The 16,054-nt window shown below is 44.9% G+C and overlaps 1 protein-coding gene across 1 annotated transcript; it reads right to left on the reverse strand.

The window, feature by feature from the left end:
- Nucleotides 1-5,920: 5,920 nt before the first annotated feature.
- On the reverse strand, nt 5,921-16,052 carry LOC133607905 (clustered mitochondria protein homolog). Its single transcript, XM_061962958.2, has 29 exons — nt 15,694-16,052; nt 14,711-15,595; nt 14,527-14,648; nt 14,292-14,460; nt 14,092-14,223; nt 13,908-14,011; nt 13,666-13,823; nt 13,478-13,603; nt 13,262-13,409; nt 13,090-13,182; nt 12,814-13,032; nt 12,568-12,743; nt 12,189-12,503; nt 12,068-12,126; nt 11,933-11,998; nt 11,772-11,866; nt 11,546-11,698; nt 11,411-11,473; nt 11,110-11,342; nt 10,971-11,043; nt 10,750-10,903; nt 10,514-10,653; nt 7,735-7,815; nt 7,519-7,644; nt 7,334-7,455; nt 7,161-7,254; nt 7,016-7,096; nt 6,891-6,952; nt 5,921-6,826 (listed from the first exon to the last, which is right to left on the reverse strand). The coding sequence occupies exons 2-29, from the start codon at nt 15,384-15,386 to the stop codon at nt 6,748-6,750; spliced, it is 4,119 nt and encodes a 1,372-aa protein (XP_061818942.1). The 5' UTR covers nt 15,387-15,595; nt 15,694-16,052; the 3' UTR covers nt 5,921-6,747.
- Nucleotides 16,053-16,054: the final 2 nt, after the last annotated feature.

The following is a 16,054-nucleotide window of genomic DNA, read 5'->3' on the forward strand; positions in this document are numbered from 1 at the left end:
GGCGGGTGCGGGCGGATGGCAGGCGGATGCGGTTCTGATCAAATGTTAGATCGGGTGGATTGCGGATGGTTGACGACTTTCTGATGCGGTTGCGGATGAAATAATTGCCTATCCGCGCATCTCTAATACTTGCCAACCCTCCCGAATTTTCCGGGAGACTCCCGAAATTCAGCGCCTCTCCCGAAAACCCCCCGGGACAAAAATTCTCCCGAAAATCTCCCGATTTCCAGCCGGAGCTGGAAGCCACGCCCCCTCCAGCTCCATGCGGACCTGAGTGAGGACAGCCTTTTTTCATGATGGGAGGACAACAGGGTGACAAGAACTAAATCATCCAGACGAGACATAAATTGTATTATTATGTTTATTTTACCTAAAAATAAATATATTTATTAATTAAAAAAAAAAAAAACTAAATAAATTTTTACTATATTTTGCTAAAAACATCATATTTGTATTTTTTTGTGACTCATTACATCCAGCCATAGAATTATACATTAAAATAAACATATTTGAAATAATTGATTTTAAATTATCATAATAATTAATTTAAAATGACCATATTTAATTATTAAAATAATTGCTTGTTTATCAACAACTTTAGCATTTTATTCATTACATTTTGAAGCTCTCAGAAGCCAAGCAATGTTATATTCCTTAATATTTATTTATGCAAGTTTGTAGTATCAATTATCTAAACACAGTTTTGTTTGCATATTTTCAGGATATATATATATATATATATATATATATATATATATATATATATATGTATATATATATATATATATATATATATATACATATATATATATATATATATATATATATATATATATATATATATATATATGAAATACTTGACTTGGTGAATTCTAGCTGTGAATATACTCCTCCCCTCTTAACCACGCCCCCAACCACGCCCCCAACCCCCACCTCCCGAAATCGGAGGTCTCAAGGTTGGCAAGTATGACAATAATAAATGTGGTCACTTTCTATTCTGCATTTAAATATGATAAATTATGGATTATCAGTGGCCTGGCAGCGAGGTATGAAAACAATAGACTTAGACTTAGACAAACTCTAATGATCCACAAGGGAAATTGTTAGACTTAGACTACCTTTGATTTTTTTTTATGTTGATTGGATGTTTTTTTTATAATATCCACAACATTTAATGAGCAGGTGTGACCATGCAGGCCCGGCCCTAACCAATCTGGCGCCCTAGGCAAGATTTTAGGTGGCGCACCCCCACATCGGCAGTGAAGTGTATATACTCACAAGAAACTGAATAGCTTTGTCTTTGACCTTTTTTTTTTTTTTACTTACAACTATACCTAATATATAAAGGGGTGGAAAAGTGACTATTACCTGCAGGGCAAACATTAGCTAACCAGAAGGCAATAACAATGTAAACAAAAAACACCTGCTTAAAAGATCTAATACAAATGTCCCTGAGGAATGTAAGGTGGGAGTACTGTAATTACCTAACGTTACATTATTATTTTCCATAACAATTTAGCCCCCTCCACAATATTAACCCGACGTTAAAACAGAACCAATTGCCGAATCATGTAACATTAGCTTAATGCTAAAAAGCCAGCTACTATCACATTCTGTGACAGACAAATAATTTCATGTAGGCTAACGTTACCTACCTGCTACCTCTGTCTTTTCTCGTTTCTCCTCCTCTTCTTTTCCCTTTTTTCTTCCCTGGGCACCTGACAGTTTTGGCCGTTTTGACATCTTGTGTTGATTTTTTGATGTGGTGACGTCCAAAAAGAGTCATGATACGGGAAAGGAGGGGGCGCAATGTTGTAACAAATAATATTTCTATTAAATAGGCTTTACTTTGCATTTTAATTAACGTGGGATTATTTTTTGTATTTAGAAATAATAGTACCAACTTTTTTTTTTCTTTTTTTTTTTCTCCAACATTTGTGGCACTGGCGTGGCGCCCCCTGATGGACGGCGCCCTTAGCATTTGCCTATACGGCCTATGCCACGGGCCGGCCCTGGGTGTGACTATAATGTGTGACTGTTTTTGTTGAATTTTTGTACTGGATATTTTTTTGCTTTCTGTACCGTGACTAGGGAAGGTTGTTTGGATTGGGTTATAGAAATAAATGCTGTTCTTCTATGACCTGATGGTTCAATTAATGGCTGAGTTACTTTTGTTGTCCACCATAAGGTGACAAAATGGCAGCAATTAGACCACTGGATATATATATATATATATATATATATAATATACACATACATACATATATATATATATATACATACATACACACACATAGTACAGGCCAAAAGTTTGGACACCTTCTCATTCAAAGCATTTTCTTTATTTTCATGACTATTTACATTGTAGTTTCTCACTGAAGGCATCAAAACTATAAATGAACACATGTGGAGTTATGTACTTAAAAAAAGGTAAAATAACTGCAAACATGTTTTATATTCTAGTTTCTTCAAAATAGCCATCTTTTGCTCTGATAACTGCTTTGCACACTCTTGGCATTCTCTCGATGAGCTTCAGGAGGTAGTCACCTGAAATGCTTTTCACTTCACAGGTGTGCTTTACTTACCTACCTTCTTAAATAAATCTCTGTTTCGTTTTTTTTCTCATATCGATGCACTTCAAAATCTTCTGTTCATTTAATTTGTAAAGCAAATAATCAGTCTCTTCATTCCAATTGTTGCTTATGTTTTTATTGAATGGTATCTGCTTCCTGGTTATATCCCGCGCGTTGAGACTGGATGGGAAGGATCCCCTCCGGCGGCACACACCCACTCAAGGGATCTGGTTATCTGTTATCAACCAAACCCTCCTCATCCCACCCCCCGGATTGTAAATAATGTAAATAATTGAATGTATATACTCTGATGATTAACTTGTGTGATGACTGTATTGTGATGATAGTATATATTTGTACCATGAATTGATTAACGTGGACCCCGACTTAAACAAGTTGAAAAACTTATTCGGGTGTTACCATTTAGTGGTCAATTGTACGGAATATGTACTGTACTGTGCAATCTACTAATAAAAGTTTCAATCAATCAATGGTTTTCAATCGCAAAATCCAGTTGTGTTAGTCCGACTTTTTAAAAAACCGAACACGATCGGATTAAGGTGTTTCCATGGGTTGTAGGACGCTTATTTAGAGCCGAACTATTTAAGAAATCAAACTACCGTATTTTCTGGACCATAGGGCGCACCAGATTATAAGGCGCACTGCCGATGAGCGGGTCTATTCAGGTCTCTTTTCAAACAAAAGGCGCACCGGATTATAAGGCGCATTAAAGGGGTCATATTAAAAAAAAAATTCTAAATGGAAAACACTTCCTTGTGGTCTACATAACATGTAATGGTGGTTCTTTGGTCAAAATCTTGATAGATTATGTTTTACAGATCATCTTCAAGCCGCTTCCTGACAGTCGCTTCAGGATGCGCCGTTTTGTCGGTCTTATTTACGTGGCTCACCTTTGAAAGCGTCTTCTCCCCGTCTTCTTTGCTGTAGCGGTGTAGCGTGCAAGGACGGGAGTGGAAGAAGTGTCAAAAGATGGAGCTAACTGTTTTAATGACATTTAAAGACTTTACTTCAATCAATAACGGAGCAACGTGGCTCACTAGTGCAACAACGCTGGAAATGTGTCTCGTAAAAAAACGTCAGACCAAAACTCTCTAATAACTAAAGTTCCGTGGGTGAATTATGTAAACCCAATACACTGGTAGTTCTTAGCGCTTCCATAGCGAGATATAAGTTAGAACTTTACACTACTTTATATTAAAAATGGCAACAGCAGAGGAGGAATGTCCCATAAAAAGAAGCTTATCGACTACGGCATCGTCACGGACTACAGTGGCGGACGTACGCAAATTTTCAGGACTTATGCAGATCTCAAACACACATCAGCAGGTACTACAAGGTAAAAAAAAGTTGGTTTTGCATAATATTGTGAAACAAAACGCCAGGTAATGTCTGCTAATGGGTGCCATTTTGCGGTCCTCATCTCTGACTACGATAGCCGTAATGGGCCGACAATCCATCAAGCGGTGCGGCTTCAAAGTCGTACTAAAACATTTTTGACAGATTTTTGAGCGCCGTGTGTAATGTTCTTTATTTTCAATGGAACATTTGAAGTTTTGGTGTTTACTGACGTCATATTGCAGTCTACACGTATCTCTTATGTGTGAATACCATCTACTGGCATACTTTCCAACCCTCCCGGATTTTCCGGGAGACTCCCGAAATTCAGCGCCTCTCCTGAAAACCTCCCGGGACACATTTTCTCCCGAAAATCTCCCGAAATTCAGGCGGACCTGGAGGCCACGCCCCCTCCAGGTCCGCATGGAGCAATGTTTTTGTAATATATTGAGTTGGAGGCAATAAACAGGCGAGGGGATGAAGTATGTCTCTTTACTGTAGACTTCAGAACAGACACTTGACGTCAGGTGCGCAACACCACGTAAATCGTTGGCCAACCAAAAAGTAACCCCAGTACGCTATAGCCAACATTCATATATATATATATATATATATATATATATATATATATATATATATATATATATAAGAAAATATTTCACTTTCAGTGAATTCTAGCTATATATATATATATATATATATATATATATATATATATATATACATACATATATATATATATATATGTATATATATATATACATATATATATATATATATGAAATACTTGACTTGGTGAATTCTAGCTGTAAATATACTCCTCCCCTCGTAGCCACGCCCCCAACCACGCCCCCGCCCCACCCCGACCACGCCCCCCACCCCCCACCCTCCGATATCGGAGGTCTCAAGGTCTTATGTATGTATCTTATGTCTACTGGTCACACTTATCATTACACCATGTACCAAATAAAATTGCTTCGAGGTCGGTAAGCATAACCAGAATTATTCCGTACATTAGGCGTATCGTCGATATTCGAGAAAATGAAAGGATTTTAAGTGCGCCTTATAGTCCGAAAAATACAGTAATTTAGTGCATGGATACGTACTGAATGACTTCCCCAGTGGCACTCATTCCCATCATCTCCAAGTGCCGAGAACAACTGGTCCTGGCCTGCCCCCCCACCAATTTACCAATCACAAGAACAGGAGTACAAAGGAAGCAGTCTGCACAGTGCTGCACTCTATCCTAGAACACCTTGACAAACATGACATCCGCTAGAATTCTGTTCATATAGACTTAAGTTTATCATTCAACACTGTCATCCCGTTTAAGTTAGTAAACAAACTTACAGATCTGTGCATCACAGCTCGCATCTGCGCCTGGTTAGACCTTTGTGTCCCCTTCGACGACCACTGCTCCTCCACCCCAGCATGAAAACTGGCAAACCGCAAGGTGGCGTGTTGAGGCCGTTCCTCCACTCCCTCGTCACTCACGTCTGCAGAGCTGGACATGGCTCCAACGCCGTCATCAAGTCTTCAACAGTGACTGGCCTCATCAAGAACGACGACGAGTCGGCCTACAAGGAAAGCGGTGGATCGCCTGGCTGCGTACAAGGACAATAACCTGCTGCTCAACACCTCAAAAACAAAAGAACTCGTAGTTGACTTTAGAAAGAATGCTGTCACTCATCCACCAATCCACTGTGTGTCAGTGGAGCATGTGACCAGCCCCAAATTTCTGGGGATCCATGTCTTACAAGAGACAACCAACTGCACTTACCGGTAAGAATAAAAAAAACCTCTCACCAGACATTCTGGTGAACTTACACCTTACTAACTGCATCACAGTTTGGTCTAGAAAGCAATACAGAGGGTGGTGATAACCGCCCAGTGCATTGCCAGAGCTGAAGTATGCTGATAGCAACCCAACCTAATCCCCCCCGTCCCAACCCCCCTCCGCATCCCACCCCCCGGATTGTAAATAATGTAAATAATTCAATGTATATACTCTGATGATTAACTTGTGTGATGACTGTATTATGCTGATAGTATATATTTGTACCATGAATTGATTAACGTGGACCCCGACTTAAACGAGTTGAAAAACGTATTCGGGCGTTACCATTTAGTGGTCAATTGTACGGAATATGTACTGTACTGTGCAATCTACTAATAAAAGCCTCAATCAATCAAAAAAATCTTCACTCCCTACCATCGATGACATCTCCAGAAAGTGTTGTCTCAGAAGGACCACCAACTGTTTGCCCTCTTCCCATCTGGAAGGCGCTACAAGACCCTCCGAAGAAGAACCACCAGAATCAGGAACAGCCTACTGAACTCTACACCCCCTTTTCTGCACACATGCTAACCCCCCATCCCTACACCACACCAGGAGGTCAAAGTCAATCAATCAAACTTTATTTGGGTGACCTGGACTAATTCCCACTACTTCTTTGCACTGCTGTACATACTGTAAATCCTATAAATATATCTGTATAGTTTTTAACCTGTTCTGGTCTGTAAATACCCTTAACAACAGAAAACATTTCATTCTCTTTCATTTCGAATACTTAATTCACTGCTTATAAGCACCTCTGGTTAAATGCTAACTGCATTTTTTTGCTCTGTAATTGTGACACATGCAATGACAATAAAGTTGACTCTAATCTAATATTAATGTGACTTGATGTCATATTCAAGTCATGTGTTCCAGTAAGACCTTCATGGAACAGACATTAAGTCCGGTAGACACCAAAGGGACTGCAGGAGTACAACAAAACTGCTGTCCAATACTTCGGTCTCCTCCGTGAAGGCAGCACTAGATGTTCGACGACAACAGCTTCTCCAGGTCTTGAACTTTGACTTCTCGCACTCTCAGCTGTGCATTATCTTCAGCACTAAGTGAAGGAAAAAAAAATCAAGTTATTTTTCACAAAATGTCGTTTATGAGAAGATCCCCACCTGGGAGGAATAAGTAAGTCTCCACAGGTCATGTTGAGCTGTTGAAGCATCTTGTGGAAGAACTGGAAAGACACAAACATCACCAAAGTGTATTTGTGTGGTGGCGCTCATTTGCATGCACGCACCTGAGGAGGCGGAGTCAAGTTGCTGTCCTGCTGTTGAGTCAGGTCTTTCAGGTACTCGGAGCTCTCCCTGCCCTCCAACACCTTCAACAAGGTCATGTGACATAGCGGAACACAGGCCGTGAGACATCGGCATCAATCAACTTACCTGTGTCTCGTATATCGAACGCGCCTTGTTCTCGTGGCGCAACGCTGACTCAAAGTCTCCTCTGCTGTGGTGCAACGTGGCCAGAAGATGATGGCTGAATGGAGGACAAAAAAAAACATGAATGTGAGGTAAACCTCCACCAAGGCCCCATCCCACCAATCACCAGGAGGCACCTGCGTGCGTGCTTCGTGGACATGTCACCGTGGTACTTGGAGGTTAGAACTGAGGCATTGTGCAGGAACTTCAAGGAGAGGTCCAACTCCATCAGGCCGTGAAGGACCACACCCAGCATGCTCTGAAGACAACGCAAGTGTCTTGAATACAAGTTTTTAAGAGGGGGTTTGAAATGTAAACTTACATCCAGCTGCGCCACGTGGGGATGATCCTCCCCGGTCACCAGGAGGGCGAGGTAGCGAGCGCGATACAGCAGATGCAGAGAGGCGACGTGTTGGCCTGCAGCCGCGCAGTACAGCGCTAGCAAGGTCTGCTTTGCACAGGAGCGACGTTAGCATTAGCTAACATGTGACGCAGGGACTTGTTTGCGTTAGCGAAGTGGAGGTTCAGTGGCACTCACGTAGTCACGAATGGTTTGTGGGTGATCGACGCCTCGCGTGCGCTCACTGCTCATCACTGCCCGCCTCTGGTGGCTGACGGCCTGACAGACACAGCATCATACTGCTCTCAGCCACAAGCAAACTTCAATTCATGATCTCTGCATGTAAGTGTTTGTGAGCCCCCTACTGGCCCTAGCAGCCATCTTAGTCGGGTATCAGGAGACATGCCTCTAATAGGCTGAGACGTATTGACCGAGTTCCTACCCTCACAAGCCCAGAGTAGACCCAGGAACGCCTCGGAAGAAGTTGCCAGAGACAAGGAAGTCTGAACTTCCATACTGAGACGATGTCCCCTGTGACCATGACCCGGATGAATTTTGATGGGTATGTGCCAAATGGTTGGCCACCGGTCAGTATCGCATACTTGCCAACCCTCCCGGATTTTCCGGGAGACTCCCGAAATTCAGCGCCTCTCCCGAAAACCTCCCGGGACAAATTTTCTCCCGAAAATCTCCCGAAATTCAGGCGGACTCAGGTCCATGCGGACCTGAGTCCGCTTTCCCACAATATAAACAGCATACCTGCCCAATGACGTTATAACTGTAGAATGATCGAAGGCGAGTTCTTGGTTTCTTATGTGGGTTTATTGTTAGGCAGTTTCTTTAACGTCCTCCCAGCGCGGTAACAACACACAACAACAGCAGTCACGTTTCCCTCTACCGTAAAGCAGTTCGTCTGCCGTAAACAGCAATTTTGTGACACTCTTAAACAGGACAATACTGCCATCTAGTGCATTTGATTACAGGCACTTTTGTGCGTGCCACACAGCAATGCATCATCAGAGAGGGTGTTCAGCATGGTTCGAAAAATAGTGACAGAGAATAGAACAAGGATAGACAATTCAACCCTTAACTCAACAATGAGTAGATGAGTGTTATGAGTGTGTATGTGTAAATAAATGAACACTGAAATTCAAGTATTTCTCTTATATATATATATATATATATATATATATATATATATATATATAAGAAATACTTGACTTTCAGTGAATTCTAGCTATAAATATATATTTATTTTATTATATACATACATACATACATATATATATACATACATACATATATATATAATAAAATAAATATATATTTATAGCTAGAATTCACTGAAAGTCAAGTATTTCTTGTATATACACATATATATATATATACACACATTATATATATAACTTGAAATCTCCATCTCCATAGAGCAGGTCAGCAGCAGGAAGCATGAAGTGCTCTAAAACTTGCTGGTAGACGGCTGCGTTGACCCTGGATCTCAGGAAACAGAGTGGACCGACACCAGCAGATGACATGGCACCCCAAACCATCACCCAACCATGCAAATTTTGCATTTCCTTTGGAAATCGAGGTCCCAGAGTCTGGAGGAAGACAGGAGAGGCACAGGATCCACGTTGCCTGAAGTCTAGTGTAAAGTTTCCACCATCAGTGATGGTTTGGGGTGCCATGTCATCTGCTGGTGTCGGTCCACTCTGTTTCCTGAGATCCAGGGTCAACGCAGCCGTCTACCAGCAAGTTTTAGAGCACTTCATGCTTCCTGCTGCTGACCTGCTCTATGGAGATGGAGATTTCAAGTTCCAACAGGACTTGGCGCCTGCACACAGCGCAAAATCTACCCGTGCCTGGTTTACGGACCATGGTATTTCTGTTCTAAATTGGCCCGCCAACTCCCCTGACCTTAGCCCCATAGAAAATCTGTGGGGTATTGTGAAAAGGAAGATGCAGAATGCCAGACCCAAAAACGCAGAAGAGTTGAAGGCCACTATCAGAGCAACCTGGGCTCTCATAACACCTGAGCAGTGCCAGAAACTCATCGACTCCATGCCACGCCGCATTAACACAGTAATTGAGGCAAAAGGAGCTCCAACCAAGTATTGAGTATTGTACATGCTCATATTTTTCATTTTCATACTTTTCAGTTGGCCAACATTTCTAAAAATCCCTTTTTTGTATTAGCCTTAAGTAATATTCTAATTTTGTGACACACGGAATTTTGGATTTTCATTTGTTGTCACTTCAAATCATCAAAATTAAATGAAATAAACATTTGAATGCATCAATCTGTGTGCAATGAATAAATATAATGTACAAGTTACACCTTTTGAATGCAATTACTGAAATAAATCAAGTTTTTCAAAATATTCTAATTTACTGGCTTTTACCTGTATATATATATATATATATATATATATATATATATATATATATATATATATATATATGAAATACCTGACTTAGTATTTCTTTATATATATATATATATATATATATATATATATATATATACATAAAATACTTGACTTGGTGAATTCTAGCTGTAAATATACTCCTCAACTCTTAACCACGCCCCGTACCCCGCCCTGCCCCCCTCCTCCCGAAATCGGAGGTCTCAAGGTTGGCAAGTATGGTATCGACTAATTGTTGTGAAAAACCAAGTGATCGCCATTGCCGGTTAATGCCTTTTAAAGCCGATCACAAACGTTGGCTAACCCTGCATTTATTTTCAGTCCCCCCCGCCTGACAAGCACTTAGCAGCTGATTGTGTCTACATAAACAGTTAGCAGCTAGCCTAAGTTAATAATAATATCCTACTTGGATGAGAGGCAAAAACGTCTTCTAAGACAAACTGAACAGTCCAGTTGCGATCAATTGAATGCACTGAGAATACTATGACCGGGATGAAGGAGAACATCCATAGACATTGAATAAATGACGAGTTAGTGCGTTGAGTACTTACAAGTGCATGTTGTCCTAGCATGTAGCCCAGTCGTCCCAGCACTCGCTGGCACGTGCACGTGTCCTCGTGCAAGGCGCCGCACACGCTGGTGAAGAGTGTCAGAGCTTGGCTGACTAAGTCAAAGGCTGTGCTGACACGCCCTGCAAACAAGCCCACAACACCCCTCCGATGGCTGCGAGAACCCACATCTACTAACACACACATGCGTGTGAGTGAGTGAGTGGCTTGTCGCTTACCTTGCTGCACAGCTGCATGCGCTTGCTCCAGCAGCCAGGTGGCGCCGCTGGCTGTGTACGTGACATGCTTGACCACGGCCAACATGTTGACCACGTCTTCTTCTCCGAACACGGCTCGCAGTCGGGAATCCAAAGGGTACTCCCTCATGCGCACCTGAGTGGACGTGATGAAGATTCTAGAACTTGTTGTGCTCCAGTCGACTCGACTTTGTGGGTCAGACCTGAACACCAGTCTTGATGGCGAACTCTCTCAGCAATGAGACCCTCTGCAGGCCGTAGTCTTCCATAAAACCACTGAGGACCGAGGGGACACAATCGTGTCACACTTTTTCGCTGTATCTCACATGCACGGACACACACCTGTCAAGTGTGTACTGGTAGACATCTTCGGCGTCGGTCCGGATCTTGACCCACAGCTCACCCGGGGTCAGTCTGGCCCAGGTGGCATCTGAAGCTCGGCTGCCGTGGCTACGGCGGCGACGGCGACTCCTGCGGCGGGACAGCATCTGGTCTGAAGAGTCGAGCGCGGAGGACGTCAGGAGACAGTTGAGAAAGTGGCTGACTGCGGCAGAGAGAGTCGCAGCTTCCACTTCCTGTTTGACAGTGCCAGTGACCTTATTAGGACAATGGTGACAAATCAAACTTACTAGAAGACGTTCACCTGAAGATACATCCTGAAGACATGCTTTGCACTTCGGCTGACCACCTCACTGACACAAACTCTCTGTGAACAAGAAGGAAAGGTTCTTCCACAAAGTTAAAATCGATAGAGTTTTGTCCATGACAACAGGAGTACCCGAACGAGACAGTGCGCCCCACGGTCTTTCACGTTGTCCAACTGCCTCAGCAAGGTTCCCAAATAACGAACGTTAACGCCTCGCTGGTGTAGCATTAACGTCAGAGCGGCTCCGTCCATTGGCGCCATTCGGTAGTCCAGACAGTCCTGCAGCTTTGTGCGCACACACATACAGGTCTTCCCATTAAACATGGACATGACACAGATGAAGGTGAGTGAGACAGACCACAAGTGGAATTTGACTGGAGAGAAGAAAAGCAGCAGCGTCCCACAGCAGGCGACGCTGACAGTGAAGGTCCTCAGAAGAAGCAAAGCGGACACCTGCAAAAAAGAAACCTTCAAGGCAAGAAAGACGCTGATGTTCTCTTCCTGAGGACACGGCAGTACCTGGAGAGCAGAGGTCAGGGTTGAAGCAGATGTCAAAGTCTCTCACTGATCCTCTGTCAGGACACCCTACAGGAAGGCCAAAACAACATCAGATGAAGATGTCCTCCAAGGAAATCACTCTTCAGGTCCAGTTACCAGTGTCTTTTTGGTTGTCAAAAGGCCGATTACCCGCCTTCTTGATGAATGTATCAAACCTGAAACCAGAAAGTGATCGTTGAAACGATCACCCAGCAGTTAACCACAGGTCTCCTCTCACCTGTGCTGGACAAAGGCATCTATCAGTTCTGGCCTCAAACTGGCCAGGCTGTGACGATGTCGCTGAGGGTAACCGAAACTCTGGCATTCCTTTGGCACCTCCACCATGTTGACTTGTGTCTTCTCTGAGTACTGGAAATTAAGGTCCGCAGGGAAGGTACTCATAAGGTCCAAGATGTAGGGTCTGCCGTCATTACCTAAGATTCCTTTGGTCTCAACGCCAGAGTAGAGCTCCACTTGGGTGTTGTGGTGGTCCAGCACCAGGTGAGGTCGGACTCTTAGAGGTTTGCTGGCTTTTTCCAAAAGCTGCACAAATCTACAGACATCACATCAGCATGAGAATGCTTAGCTGTGTGACAACAGTGTGTGCAGTTCCTTACCTTGGGTGCGTCATAATAGTTCGGCCATGGTCAGTAGAACCGTAAAGAACGCTTTGCTCCTGGTTCTTTTCCAGAATACCAGGTACAATCGACTGGGCGATGACACGGGAGCCACGATAGTCCACCACCGCAGTCCCGAGAGTATGTAGACCCTCTGTGTCCACAGAGGTGTACACCTGCAGTTGACAAGTCCTGCAAGTCATCTTATCCCTACAAAGGACATGAAGACTTTATCGTCATGACTACCTGAACACCTCTCAGGTCACAGTTGGCAGCAGTGTGTGCGGCAGCATCGCCCCCTAGTGGTCTGTAGTGCTGAGATATGTCACGAGCGAGGCTGAAGAAGATGTTGTTCCATATGAACATCTGCATGTGAGGAGGCTCCCCCGGGTTCAGCGGCATGACGTGACCGTCAATGACTGCCACTGCTCCTCTTCTGGAAGCTTCCACAAAGTCTCTGTTGGTCTACAAGCAAGGATAACATCTCATTCTGCTCTTCATAGACATCCACATGGACTTCACCTTGAATAGGATCCTGTCTCTGTGCAGGCGGTCCCGGGGGGAGTTTCTGGAAAGTTCTTTTGCTCTCTGCAGCTCCTCGTTCCAGTCGCGACACTGCGCTCAGAACACACACCCAATGGTCAGCCTCAACACCAGAACCAGTCCCAGCATCAGACTACAAAGCATCTCCAACCTTCCCAGTTGTGTTCTGGTCCTGATCCACACGGCATGCATGGACATTCTCGACTCTGATGCGGTCCAAACTGTGGCCTTCCTGTGGAGCCATCCAGGTGAACGCTGGGAAAGGTGCAGGAATCCGCTCAAAAGGATGCAGCTGGACCCTGGTCAACAGGAAGGACTTCATGGACTTTCATTATTGTGTGAGGGTCACATGCGGCTGATTCCTCACCTTCTCTTCTGCAGGTTGTTGAAGTTACTCTTGAAGGCAGGACTGACCTGAGTCAGCAGTTCCACCAGCGAATGACAAATGATTGTGGGAAGTGCAGGTTTGGGGTTGAAGGTGAAAGGTGTTGACCTGCGTGATGAATCCAAGGAGATCGTTCCTCAAGCCAAGATTTCAAAGTGTATAAGACTCACTGGTTGGGATAAAAGCCACGTGTGGACGACGTGATGTTGACTTCTCGCCCCTCCATGGTCACAGCGTGGAGGTACATCAGGTCTCCATGCATCCTCCTGTTCCCTGGAGGAGGGTTCCAGCTGCTGGAGGTCAGCTCCCTCACACATTGGAGATGCTGCTATTAGAGCAGGAACATCAGCGCTTTATTCAGCACCAACAATAAAAGATGATCTCTGCATTTGTAGACCACAACGCACCTTACCTTAGACTCACTGTGGACAGGGTGCAGAGGAAGAAGAGGGCGCTTGAGGCTTCCAGGGAGAAGGAAGTCTGGAGGAGCTCGCTTGGATCCCTCACTCTCACCCACTGTAAAGTGAATATGGAGGTCAGGACATGCAGATAGAAGAGGAGGAGCTGGAGGACAGTGTTGTTAGCCTTCCTGTTACCTTGGGTGAAGAAGGTGAGGTGAGACACAGAGCGTCCATTGTCTCCATTGAAGGCCTCTGTGGGGTCAAGACTTCTTAGAAGCTCCTGGACGTGCCTCAGATGGAAGGTAGCGTCCCGTATGGAGTAACACTCTGAGTGGATGATGAAGATGACTCCTTGCTTTACACTCACAAGCTACAATGAAGACAATAGCAGCTACCTTCTACCACCTGGACTACGCCTCCATGGAGACCCTCCATGGAGTTTAGCTGTCTGGCAGCATCCATCACGGTGTTGTCCAGATGGAGAGAGAAGCACGTGCGATGGCAGGTCAGCTCGTGATTCATCAACATCTGCTGAAGCTCTGCCACAGACATGGAACTTGACACCTAAAAGTCCACAAGGACTCTCAGCTTCCTGGGAGAAGATCTTTCATCTTTTATCATCACCAGTACCTGCAGTTCTAAGATGTCCGCTTTAGGAGGTTTGATCCTGACAGCAAAGGTCATCTCCAGGAGGTTGATAATGTCACAGAGTTGGTGCTTGCGGTCATCCACATCTTCACAGGAGACGTTTTCTGAGGACGCATGACATGACAGATAAGGACAGAGAGGACATCGGCAAAGATCAGTGACACACCTGCTTGCAACCTCAGGTCATCTGCGCCCACATCTCTTTGTGACGTCTTCGTCTTTGATTGTAGAAGAAGAGAACTTCTCTGCTCGTCTTTTTCTCCTTCGTTGATGTTCCCTGCAATCCCACCTGACTTGTCTTTGGACCACTCTTTACCATCTGTTGACCTGCGTGCTAACTTCCTGTTAACAAACGTATGATTTTCTTGCATCACGAAGACCCCGTGCTCATACTGGACAGGACGCTGTGTGGGACAGGTGGACACTTCCTCCTGCTCTACGTTCTGCGGGAACACCTGTGTCACCTTTTCAACCACAGCCTCCGTCTGGACCGTCGTACCGGCCTGTGTCTCCTGCTCCGTTAGCGTCTCCAACTCCATCCGTCTCTCCTCCTCGTCGGACACCAGCAGACACACCATGGGCTCCACCGGCTTGGCGTCGCCCCCAAAGTGGCTGCTCAGGACGATGTCCGGGAACAGGGAGTGCAGGGCGGCGTCCGGGACGTCGGTGGAAATGGTGGGGACCTCGTCCTCCCAGTCGGAGGGCGTGGTCGTGGCGGTGGAGCTGCACTCGCTGTCCTGGCTGGACAGAAGGGGAGACCTCTCGGCCGCGCCCCCCGATGGCTCGTCGTTGCACTTGCAGAACCCCGACAGCATGTGGCAGCATTGGACCATGTTACCCATGATGCTTTACAGCAGCTGAGCTCTTCTCTAGCTTGACTAATAAAGGGGCGTGTTTGGTGGGTTGTGGGCGTGGCTACAAGACTGGGTCACGCCTGTTGGCTGCTGAGTAAGGTCATGTTTATTAATGTCAGTTTGATTGATCTGTGCTAGCTTGTGACGATTGTGGATTATCGCTACAGAGATCAAGTCCTCAGAGTTGGAACAAAACCCTGCAACACACGTACGCACACTTTGAGTCATCTAGTCTATCCTATTTTGATAAGTAGACTTCAAGAAAAAAGTGAAGAAAATGCCACTTACAACTTACCTAATCATCTTCAACGTTCCTCCCCAACAAGTGTGTCCTTGTCCTTGTCTCAGGCTCGTCCAGGAGGGGGCGACCTCTCAGCCAGGCACGATGTCACTTCCTGTGTTTGTCTTTGTCAACCTTGAGTGGCAAATGCCTGCACATTGAGCACGCGCACGCACGGCCGGTGTATAAATAGGAAGTCTGTCACCTGCCGGCAGCTCAGCGTCCCGGTCACACGAGGGACGCAGCACGTCGCCCCCCCTCCGCCCCTCCACGCACTGGAAGGCCGCCACAGTTACCGTGGCAACGCTGCAGCGATGCATTAGGATTCTGAGCACGCTCAGTGTGGGAAGGTTCTAGAAATGGGATGAGAGGAGGG

Source organism: Nerophis lumbriciformis, linkage group LG09 (assembly GCF_033978685.3).
Source record: "Nerophis lumbriciformis linkage group LG09, RoL_Nlum_v2.1, whole genome shotgun sequence".
Taxonomy (NCBI): domain Eukaryota; kingdom Metazoa; phylum Chordata; class Actinopteri; order Syngnathiformes; family Syngnathidae; genus Nerophis; species Nerophis lumbriciformis.